The following is a 12,031-nucleotide window of genomic DNA, read 5'->3' as shown; positions in this document are numbered from 1 at the left end:
TCCGGTGGATACCCTACCCACTTTATTTTCCAGGCATCCAGGAATCCTACCCCGCTATACCTGATATATGATATATCCAATAACCTGACGCAGGAACAATACATTAGATATACGGGTTTGTACTACATTGCCCGTGCAGAAGCTGCCGCTGGTGCTCCGAGGCAAACATTTCGCATAGTGATCAGTGATCACGAGAAACGGTAAACCCGCATCCACCTCCCCACAGAAGAGAAGTCAATCAACCCATCGCCATCACCATTGCACAAACAAAACCCTGATGATTGATCACGGACACCCCGGTCCGGCAACATACGTTTCCGCGATGGTCCGCGATGGTCCGCGATGGTCCGCGGTGGTCCGAGATGCATATTGTGCTGTTGCGGTACTGGGTCATGTATGTTGGCGGCGTATAAAGAGGGTCTGCCATATGCATCTTGCATCTGCAGCATCACGGTGACTAGAACATTGGAGCCTTCGGTACATACTGATCATCACCCGCTCCTCACTCGCTCAGATTCATACCCAGAGGCCCATCTCCAAACATGCTTCTCCTGCTCTTCGCATCGGCCGGCTTTGCTGCCGCGGCCGTCGTCTCCTCCAAGACCAAGGCCAAGCCGTCCACCATCACCACGATGACCGCCTCGTGCCAGAGCATCTGCGCTGACTACATCAACGAGTGTGGTTCTACCTATGGCGGCTGCTTCGCTGATCCGAAGTGTACCGGCGGCACCGCCTGGCCCACGTTCACCGCTCCGGCGTGCAACTCGACAACGATCACCGAGATCCTCCCGTCCACCACGCCATGCCCAACCATCTGTGCGGACTACATCAACGACTGCGGCTCGATGTACGGAGGCTGTTTCCCGGACCCGAAGTGCACCGGCGGCACCGCGTGGCCCACGTTCACCCCACCACCATGCACCAACACCAGCAGCACCACCACGGAGCCGTGCCGCACCATCTGCGTGGACGCCATCAACACCTGCGGGATGAAATACGGTGGCTGCTACGAGGACCCGCAATGCAACGGCGGGATCAAGCCGACGTTCACCACGCCATCCTGTACACCCAGCGCCAGCACCACAGTCAGCGAGCCCTGCGGCACCATCTGCGTCGACTACCTGAACCCATGCGGCTACCGGTACGGCGGGTGTTTCGAGAACCCGCGCTGCAACGGCGGTATATCGCCCACCTTCAGCACTCCACCATGCACGCCCAGCCCAACCCCCACCCCCGCCTCCTCCTCAGCCTCCTGCGATAGCATCTGCACCGGCTACCCCAATACCTGCGGCGGCTTGTACAACTACTGCATGGCCGACCCGGCGTGCACCGGCGGCACGACGACGCAGTGGCCAACGTTCTCGCTGCCGGCGTGCACTCCCACTCCCACCCCAAACCCCTCCATCACCACCTCCTGCGATAAGATCTGCACCGGCTACCCCAATACCTGCGGCGGCGAGTACACCTACTGCATGTTCAACCCCGCGTGCACCGGCGGGAAGACCACGCAGTGGCCCACGTTGTCGCAGCCCCCATGCACAGCGACGGCTTCGGGCGGTGTCACTACCGTGACCAAGTTGGCGGTGAGGACTGTCATGAGGAGGGATTGGAAGGCGTAGGCTTGAGCCTTGAGATTGTTGAGACGCAAGGGATGATTGGATAATTGGTGGATTGGTTCGTGTTTGTACTCTATATACCTACGCTACTTGTCGTGCACGGTGGAGGAGGCGGACATGACATGACGGACATAGCGAATGAAATGAAATGAACTGAGATGATCGTTTTTACTTCCATGTATGATGAAATACACGGACTTGACTTGTTTCGTGACGAATGATTCGTGGTGATTGTGACTTCACGGCTAGGAGAGGGTAGACTCAGATAGAGTAGATTCGCATCCTCTGTTGTCTGTTGTCTGTTATCTGTTGTTTGTAAGATTCGAAATTCAAACCAACGGCCAGCGGCCCAGCGGTCCAGTGGCGAGCACATCGCTGCAGGATCGATTCAAGCGTTCCGTCCGGACTTCCAATTTCCAACGTCCCCCAAGAGTCAAGTCTTAAGAACGAGCTTCTCGACCGTAAGCCTACCGCCGCCGCGCTGGCATTGGAGGGGGAAAACACGGGTAGATAAGTAGGTAATCGGGCGGATGGGTAATCGTAGACCCGTGTGGTGTGCGCAGCAGGTCAACCGTCAACCACTTGAAACGACCGAATAATAGGAGGGGTATTACGGGTGGTGCCACCGCGAATCCTTCTATTCACCACCGCACCACTACAGTCTACCACCACCACCACCACAGTCTACCACCACCACCACCACCATCCGACCAAAACACCAGAAATACCGCACGCTCAAACAAACGGTATCATCTACAATGTACTGACCCAAAAGTCCAAACAAACCAATATGTACAATCATACACCATAGCTTAACCGCTCCAAAAAACACCCACAGGTATAAAAAGAATGCAATCAAAAAAACAGACAGACAGAACTCCACCCGCTGGCTTATTTGAACACGAGCTACCTAGTCTAAGTAACCAGAAAACGCGTACATGTAAAAAGTTACCAAATGAAAACTGAATGAATCGTACTCGTAAGAAAGAAAAAAGGACTCCCCCCAAACAAAAGAAACCGCCCCCATCTAACCCTTCGTTTTCAAAATCATACCTCGTAAATCTTGGCCTTGAAGGAATCGCTGTCGCGCTTCTCGCCAGTCCTGCCCTCGTAGATTTCGACGTCCATCGTGTCTTCAGACATGAAGCGCCAGATGTGAACCTTGCGAGTCTGCCCGTAGCGGCGAATACGTCCGATCGCCTGTGTCTCCGACGATTGATACTCGTAATCAGTCGTAGTCAAAAGTGGCGACAGGAAGATGGCGTGGTTCGCAACAGTGAAGTTCCTAGTAACAATGTTAGCTGTGTCATCAATCATGAGAGAAAACCCAGTTATACTTACGAGCCGGAGGAGCTCTCGGCAGTCACGTTCAGAATCATAACCTTGGCGCTATTTTCTCCCTGGTCGTTCTGGAAATCCTGGACAGTAGTCGACTTCTTCTTGGAATTTCCCTCAATCCTTGCCCACTTGATGCCACTGGCGGTCAGGATCTTCTGAGCGCGGGTCATGAGGTCGCCGAATTGGATGAACAACAAAACTTTTTCATTCTTTGGAATGTGGTTCTTGATCAATTCGACGATTTTCTCGAGCTTCTTGCCGTGGTGGCGTCCGATTCCGTCGCGCTTGTCCTCTGCGCCTAGAGAGTCGGCCTTGACAACCGCCAATGCACGAGTGGCAGCTTGACAGCCCTCCGTCAAACACTGGGTGAGGCGCGCGGCTTCGCGAAGGCAATCGTAACATCCTTTGTGACCGCACGACGAGAGGACGGCGATTTCTGAAAGTTCCAGGTCCGATCGTTTACAACCAGGGCATGTGACTTGAACGACGGCGCCGCCCGGCAAGGCCGACTTCTGAAGGTCACGGACAACAGTGAAGTATCGCAAAGATCGATGGCGACCAGCTAGCTCCTTCCTGGCCAGCCCACGAAGATAGATGACCTTGCTCTTGAGTTGCTCAATCCGTTCCAGCGTGTCCAGAGGGGTTTCATCCACTGCTTCATCAACTTTGACTTTTGCCTTCTTGCCTTTTTTGTTCGAAGCCGATGGTGGTTCCTTCGCGGAGATCTTCGGATCAGCGACAGAGCCATCCGCATAGACCACCTTGAAGGATTTCGGAGCAGCAAATGCCTCTTCAAGAAGGGCTTTGATATCGTGGTTGGCGTCAGGATCTCCAACACCGCCAGTACGACACTGCTCAACAAACTCCATGAAGAGGTTCTTGGGGCGCTTGTCGTTCGATCGGGCTCCAGTGTCCGCCTGCCATTCCTTAGACGAAATTTGCTTGTATCTCGTCAGGGCATCCTTGAGAGAGCGGCGGATGTCCTCACAACAGCTGTGAAGTTGCTTCTTGCGCTCCTCGACAATGACATCACACGCCTGAACGGCATTATCTTCGTTGCTCCGAGATCCGTCAAGATCAAAGTGCGAGCAACGTTTGATCAAGGCTTCTTCTGCCGTTTCGGAATCACCTAGCGCTTCCTGTTGACGACGGTCCCGATCGTTGTCCATCTTGTGCTTGGACCGCTTGAGATTATAGTCCAACGCTTGAAGGTAGTGCTCAAGCTCGAGGTAGATGGCTCTCTCCGCAGCGGGTAGCTTAACCGGAACAATGAACTCCTGGTAAGGAATCTCGTCGATCTCGGCGTAGTTTTGACGCACGAACTGATTGAGGAACGCCTGGGCAACTTGTTGTCTCCGAGTATGCCAATACGGTGAATGAATCTCTCTAAAATTCGTGAATAGTTCCACAACTAGTTGAATTAGCATCAGCAATATCACTGGGCGAGGCCGCTCTTACCAGTCATGTCCTTCTGAATTCGCTTTTTATTCTGATCTTTTCCGACTTGATCGTCCTCGATTCCCAGGTGTATGTTAAGAAAAGCGGCTATGGTCTTGACATCTTCAAAGTCGTCAAGCGGGGGAGTACCAGAAAGGACCCAACGATATCGAGCCTTCAAGCTGATGATACCGGCGTGAATCTGCCCATTGTAATAGGTGAACTCATCGACGACCAAGCGGTTGAATTGGAACATCTCGAAAGGAGGTGTCACCATTCGGGTCCAATCTTTTTGAACGAGGTGGTTCTTTAGTTTCCAGGGGTCCCGGCCGATCATGCTCTGGCGTGATTTTTTGGCTCGATCAGACGACGTGCCCTCCTCAGACACTGAATCCACGTCACTATCGTCGTCATCAGTGCTTCTCATCCGCTTCGATCCCGTTTGCTCCTTGGATTTGGCATATGCAGATCCAGTCAAACGCTTTTTTTGCACGAACACCTCGGCAGGTTCATTCGCTTCCCGGCCCAAGCGACGGCTTGCTTCGTCAATCCTCGCCCAAGCACCTGCCGCACCCATCTCACGAATGTGATCAACCTGAACAGCCAGATCGACCAAAGCCTGCCTCTGCCATTCGAAAAAACGTCTTCCTTGGCCAGCTGCGGCAGTCGCAGTACCAGCAAATAGCGCCAAGTTCGAAATGTACTTGTCCGACTGGAAGATGGGCGCACTAGCAACCACGATGTCGGCCTGCATCATCTCCTTGACACTCACCTTGTTGAGATCTGCCTGTGATAGGATCTTGATAACCTTGTATCGGGTACCCGTGAACTTTTTGATCTCATCTGTCCACTGCCCGGCGAGATGGCTAGGAATGACCACTAATGTCGCCTTGATTGGGATGGCTCCGGGCATCTTGTCGGGAAGCTTGATGCTATGATGTGTGGAATCGATGAGACCGAGGGTGATGGCTGTCTTGCCATAACCAACTTCATCTGCCAGGACACCACCCCAGACGTAATTCGGACGCTCCGCCTTGCCTTCCGCTCGCCAGTTGAGGTGAGGCAGCAAAACTTCTGCAACCTCTTCCTCCATGAACGGAATGACATCTTCTTTCTCCTGCTCTTTCATCCAAGACAGCGATCTAAGCTGCTCTGGGCGCAATGGAGTGATAAAGTTTGGCGGTTGTTCTGCTTCCACATCATTCTTGTTGGAAGCCAGGGAGTAAAATGGCAACAGGAGCCTCGGTTCCGGAATGTAGTCGGTCACAAGCCTCCAGCTGAGGAGAGGTGCTCCACGAACTTCAGCTGGCATCCTAAACAGTGCTCGATGAACTAGGGTAGCCACATTGAGCCCAATCTTGAGAACTCCGGCGCCTCCGTCGTCAAGCTTGACATGGGTCACGAAAGGGGAAGGGCGTGCCTTTAAGGCTCGCTCGTACGGTGCAGCCTGTTGCGGATCCTCAAAGGGTTTAAATTTGTTCTTCACAAACAACCACTTGAGCTGTGGATGCGGTGGAGCGCAACGATTGCAGCCGTCAAGACCGCATTCGGGAAGTTCCAGAGTTGTCCACTGTTCCAATTGCTTGAGTGATCGCACCCGCTCGGTAAGCCAAGCAAGGGATTCGTATGTCGCACGTTCGTGAATGGAGTCCACTTCAATCCATTTCCCTCTCGGCCATATGGCTTCAACCTGACCACGGAGTGGCACCTTGCACTGCAATACGGTCCGTGCCGAGCCGCAGTCTTCCTTGGAAATCTGGAAGTTCAAGCCATCCGGCCCCGGCACCGACAAGATTCCGTCCTTAGCGGATTGCGAGACCGGAGGCGGACCCAACCGAGCTTTGACGGGAACCCACTGACCGTCAATGAGGGTCGCAACTTTGCGGGGTTCTGCCGTTGCGTCCCGTTGTCTCCAGGTAGGAGCAAGGTAGGCGGTCAGAGGTCGGTACTCTCCGTACCCGAGTCGACGATGATCAGATGCAAACACAAACGAGTCGTTCGACCCATCCCCAGTTCTCTTCTGATCAATGAAGCAAAACAACGGAACCGCACCATCATCGTCAATTCTCTTGTGGAGAGAACCCAATGCAGTCCCGCAATTTTGCAAGAGCTTGTACTCGCCGGAAATATCCTGATCAAACTTCGCCTTGTGCTCGTCGGGTACAGTAAATCGAAGACGACCGTAAACTTCACTAGTCATCGTCGCACTGTCCGTGTATCCAAGAGTGCTCTGCCAGGATGGGACCTTTGCATCGATGCCTTGAACCAAAATGTCGAATCGCGGGAAAGCCGGAAGACACAATTCCCACTGACCTTCTAATGCACCCTTGCCAGCCTGGCCGTGCACTAGCATTCGGGCGATCGGGCGTGCGGAGAGGCGGCGCTTTTCGCTCGTGATGCCTTCCGTCATTGGGCACTTCGCGAAGATGCGCCACTCGGGCTTCTTGGTGTTCAGAATAAGCTCGAGACGCGCATCTGGAGCATCGTATGTCACTGTCCACGTCTCCTGACGAAGTAGATTCTTGAACCTGAACTCTCCTTTGAAAGCTGCAACGGCTAGCTCGGACCAGATCTTCCAGTCAAGGTCGCGAATTGAGTCGTCCTCGGGCTTCAGTTTTTGAAACGTCGCATCATCGATACCTGTCAACCGAAGACGCATCGATAGGATGCTCTTGAGCTTTGCCTCAAACTCCAACGGCTGGAGACGGTTTTCGATCGGATCTTGATTTTCGGGGACTTCATGACTGGGACGACCACCACACTTATCGCATGCCGTAAACCCGCACTCTGTACAAAGACGGATCTTATTGGTGGTAATTGAAAATCGTCCTTCGCAAACACACACGCGCCTCGACTTCTCGGCGTCCACAAGGAGATCGCGCAGCTCGAGCGCATCTGTTGTGGAAAGATCCATGGCGGACTCTTCCAGCTCGTCCTCACCAACGATGGGGTTATTGATTTCCGAGGGCTCATCAAGAGCCATTGCATCCTCGTCAGATGAACGGTCTTGCAAATGTTCCATCGACAAAATCAACGCGCACAGTATGGCCGTACCCACAACCGTCGATGACATCGCATTGCCTGCGAGGTCCTGGATTTGCTGCGACGTTTCACGGGTAAGAAGCAGCTCGTCAATAGGCAGCCCTTGCATGTGCAATGCCTCGATTCCGGTCATTGGTCCACCACGGTAGCAGAGGTAGGCGATCATGTGTGGAGTCAAGCATGGGGAGATCCCATCCGGTTTACCACCCATTGTGTTGCGGTCGACATTTTGAGACAGATTCCAGAAGGCTCTGTGGTCAAGGTTAGCGGTTTTCTGGAAAGAAGGGTGAGATAACTGACGCTTTGTACATCGGATCATACCCATCCCGGACGGAAAGGAGGAAATTGATGTCCATTAGGTCTAGGACACGTTCGACCTGCTTCCTCCCCCAATCCTGCCACATGAAATCGAGGGTTTTGCAGACTCCACCCTCCTGCCACGCAGTTACTGGCCGCTGATCACCGAGCTTTTTCGTGATACGTTCTCGCTGATGTCGGCCCTCACACTTCTCCCAATCGACAGTACGGGCCTTGATTGGGCCAGTACGACGAGGATCACCGGCAAGTTGCATCCGAGCTTTGTACACCCTTGGATCGTCGTCTGGAAGCATAAACGCTTCCAAGGTTGTTGTGCACCTGCGCTCCATCTTCTTGACAGCATCAATCCATTTATTGGGGATGCTGAGACCTTGTACATTGACCGCAAACATGTACCCACGCATGCGAGTGTGCGGGATGTAGTATTTTTTGGAGTCGAACCGGGTATACTCGGCATCGTAGTCACACCTGTGGTAGAACTCCCTCATGTCACCCCATGCAGCACCACAAACGTTCTCTTGAATGACGATGAGAGGCCGATGCTTGTCAACCCAGCGCATCATCCCCAAGAATGTGTCGCCGGATTCACCGCCTTCTTCCAAAGACTTCTGTTTGTTGTTTAGGTTGGAGAAGTCCACGCAGGAAGTTCCCGCAATGAGAATGTCCACATCTCCAGGTACTTTGACCATGGCACCATACGCCGTCGTACTGCAGTCAATCAGCATGGCATTACAGGCGAAGGGGATGGGAAGGAACTTACGCGAACTCGTTTCCCATTTCCTTGATATCTCGGAACAGGATGGGGGGCTTGAAATTCCTCTCGATATACGCCTGTTTGTACGGCTCAATCTCGCACGAAAAGACATGCTCGATTTCCAAATGCCCCATACCTCTCTCCTTAATAGCTTTCGAGAACATTCCGAGGGCCAAAAGAGGAGATTCCGTTCCAGAACACATGGTTGCGACCCTCAACTTCCTGTGCTTATTGGGGCCCATCAACTTGGCGACGGATGGCAAAACTCGCGAAATGATGTCGTCAAATATGAGAGTCAGATTGGATACTGGCGGGAGACCACCGGGCTGATCCTCCAGCCTGGACTCGACCTTGATACCACACGGCTTAGGAATGCACGTATACGACATCTTTTTCTTCTTGCCGCCCTGAGATGCCAACGTCTGGACTTTGCCTTTCTTAGCCGGCATTTCATTCTGAGAACCGCCGGTTTCGTCGTCTGTCCCATCTTGAAGGTCTGATTCGGCAGACGCATCTTGAAGGTCGGATTCGACATCGTCGTCAAATTCGCTCTCCACTACCTCCTTGTCAGCAACGTATTCATCATCATCATCATCATCATCGTTGTCTTCATCTTCTTCCTGTTCATCGGAAGAATCGACAATGATTTTCTTCCGAGACTGACGCCTCGATGTGGATGGCTTGGAGATCACTGCCACCGCCTTTCCTTTGCCTTTGGACCGACGAGTAGGAGATTTGGGTGCCGGCCGAACCTCAACATTGACGCCTGATGATTTCGGAGAGAAATAGTTCGTGAGAGAGCGTTGCTTCTTGGGTACTATGAATCAAGTCAGTCCATGACTCCGAGCTGAAGCAAAAAGGTAATGGAAGGAGATGATCGGAAATGCGCAAAGCGGAGATAACGAATGAATGATAACATGCTATGGATTAGTAGATTGACGTAGAAGGATAGGATACATGAGTAGTAACTGCAGATACGAAGGGGGATGGTAATTCACGACGAAGGGAAAAAGAAACCGGGGGCAGATGATAACGCAGTATTTTTGTCCTCACCTTCTACAGCCACCAGCAGCAGCCTTGTCTTATTCGTAACCTTGGCCATATCGTCGTCGTCCGCATCATCGTTTTGGGTATCGTGGCCGCGGTCGCGCCCATCATCGCCACCCCCCCCCGTTCGTCCCTTCGCGGCACTTCGTGTTCTCGGTCTGGGACTGCTCTCAGGTAAATCGGTCATAACGATATCGTCGTCGCTGCCAGTCACAGGAGACTTGGACTTCTTAGGCTTGGGTCTCCAGGATAGTTTCGTTTGAACCATTCTCTACCGAAGGAGACGTCAACAAAACAGTCAGTGCGACTTCACGAGCGGAAGGGAATAGCGATTTGGGGAACGTACTCGATGTGCAGGTGAAGAGCCCGATTAGAAATCAGGTAGTAAGCTGGATATATCGGGGTTGATTATCAAATGAGGCGAGGGGTCGAGTCGCAGAACCTGCTGACTAACTGGGAGTCTGGGACGCGTAAAGGTGAACCGTAGGAAGACCGCGTAAAGTGCAAACGATTACACGAGGTGTGAAAGGTAAGGATGTGTCGAATTGGAGAAGCAGGAAGCGGGTATTGAAATCAAGGTACGGGTAAAGATTTGGAGATGTGGGTGAAGGAAAGATGGTTGAGATAGGAGGAGGAGCGGGTCTTGAGATGAAGGGATTGGAAGACGCGAAAGCGTAGCGTGTTTTTAATCGGCTACTCGCTAGCAGTACACGTGAACTAGCGGTAGTCGTGTCAAACGGGTGGTCTGTGCAACAACCTTGTGCCACCAGCGACTCGGTCACTGTGGGGCACCGCTGCTTTCGGAGGATCATCCGTCACAACTCGGTCGCCTGCATATCCTTGATGTGGGCTGAATTTTCCCCTGGCGTTGGTCGACTTCCTCCTCGGCTTCCAATCTTTCTGCCCTATCAATACGGAGATACACCGTCCCGCTCGGATATCTATTTAAAGAGACGAGATGGGATGAGCTCAACCGGATTACGAGACCTTGCCTTTCTCCGTAACGGCAAAACCGCGTCAAGAAACAAACCGGCAAACGGCACTCCCCGAGTTCCTGTATCCTGCCAGCTCAGCGATTGGCGTAATTTCTATTGGAACCGTAGATTTCGCAGCCGAAAGCCGGCTTCACTTCCTACTATCTGTCCCAAGCGCACCATGTTTGCGGAAGCGTCTCGCCCTCAACCTCCAGCGGCAGAATACTAGGTATACACACACGTCCCCATTTGCACGATTAGACCATTCACGTACTCGTTGGACGATTAGACCGCTCACGTATCTACTCGTTACACGATTAGACCGTTCGCGGAAAGACTTCACCGTTCGGCCGAACGGCCACTATTTCCAGATAGAGCTGATCGAAATCTCGTTGGCCACGAAGGAAGGTGTATACGCTAGAATGCGGCAGCCATATTCGGGCAGAAATACAATGCTGTACATACATCGACAGGTAATCCGTGCACCACCCACATAGCATTTATTCGCGATTAACTGACCGGGAGAAGGAAGCAAAGAAACCATTTCCCAAATCTAGCCCCGAACATAATCCTCTCGAGCACCAGCAGTTATATGCAAGAAACACAAATGACACCGAAAACATCCAGCCACACACTACATTTCCCAACTACCGTACAGGTGGCTCCCCCTCTGCCTCCGGACTCTTCACGCCTCAGGGTCTTCCTCGGAGATGCGCTACATCATCCCTAGAGCCACTACTCCCGCAGCCATCAAGGACAGGACCAGGCACCCACCTGAGTGCTTGCTCGCGGCACCCTCAAAAATTGCTGGGGCCTGTCCATTAACGCCAACAATATCGCCATCCGAATCCACAAGGACCGAACCCGCACCGCCGGAGCCGTAGGAAATATACCCCGAATCGGTGATGTACCCCGAATCGGTAATATATCCAGAATCAGTGATGGGTCCCGAAGCCGGGATTCCCGCAGAGTTGATGTAGCCGTTGGTGGGTGCGTTTCCAGTGGGAGTGACGCCGTTTCCGTATCCAGGGCCGGACGCTTGGCCGGCATATTGGTCGGGGCCGCAGTACGTGTTCAGGTTGCCGGACTCGGGGCCGTAACCGGCCACAAGGACAGGCTGGTAGGCAGCGCTGTTGTCGGAGGAAGAGTAGTCGGTGAAGCTGGCTTCTCCGGCAATCTGCCCTGTCTCGTAGGTGGTCTGGCCGGCATATTGAGGTTGCTGCGGCTGGGCAGGCTGCGACTGAGGCTGTTGTGGAACTGCGCCGGGAGCCTGGATCTGACCGTCGGCGATCTGGACGACGTTGGAACCTGGTGATTGTGCGCTGGCGACAGCAGTCAGGACGAAGGAGAGGATAACAAACTGCATCTTGAAATGACAGGGAATCGGAAGTAAAGAACCGTGGATAAAGTTGGAAAGTCGAAAGTCGAAAACGAGTTGATTCGGGGACGGCAAACTGCAGGCTGGAGATTTCGACAGGGCGGCGAACGGCGGAATCATATATGCC

The 12,031-nt window shown here is 53.0% G+C and overlaps 2 protein-coding genes across 2 annotated transcripts; one reads left to right on the top strand and one right to left on the bottom strand.

Annotated features, from left to right (window-relative positions):
- The first annotated feature begins 393 nt into the window (after window positions 1-393).
- Window positions 394-1,781, top strand: BZA05DRAFT_381378 (uncharacterized protein). The gene has a single exon (XM_051482004.1). The coding sequence runs from the start codon at window positions 543-545 to the stop codon at window positions 1,617-1,619; it is 1,077 nt and encodes a 358-aa protein (XP_051344083.1). The 5' UTR covers window positions 394-542; the 3' UTR covers window positions 1,620-1,781.
- Window positions 1,782-2,184: 403 nt separating this feature from the next.
- On the bottom strand, window positions 2,185-9,971 carry BZA05DRAFT_5197 (uncharacterized protein). Its single transcript, XM_051488389.1, has 7 exons — window positions 9,899-9,971; window positions 9,559-9,839; window positions 8,512-9,322; window positions 7,734-8,459; window positions 4,413-7,684; window positions 2,958-4,365; window positions 2,185-2,901 (listed from the first exon to the last, which is right to left on the bottom strand). The coding sequence occupies exons 2-7, from the start codon at window positions 9,818-9,820 to the stop codon at window positions 2,664-2,666; spliced, it is 6,717 nt and encodes a 2,238-aa protein (XP_051344082.1). The 5' UTR covers window positions 9,821-9,839; window positions 9,899-9,971; the 3' UTR covers window positions 2,185-2,663.
- Window positions 9,972-12,031: the final 2,060 nt, after the last annotated feature.

This window comes from Tricharina praecox, assembly GCF_024521635.1.
Source record: "Tricharina praecox strain CBS 144465 chromosome Unknown BZA05scaffold_1, whole genome shotgun sequence".
NCBI lineage: Eukaryota > Fungi > Ascomycota > Pezizomycetes > Pezizales > Pyronemataceae > Tricharina > Tricharina praecox.
This window is presented reverse-complemented; position numbering and strand designations above follow the sequence as displayed.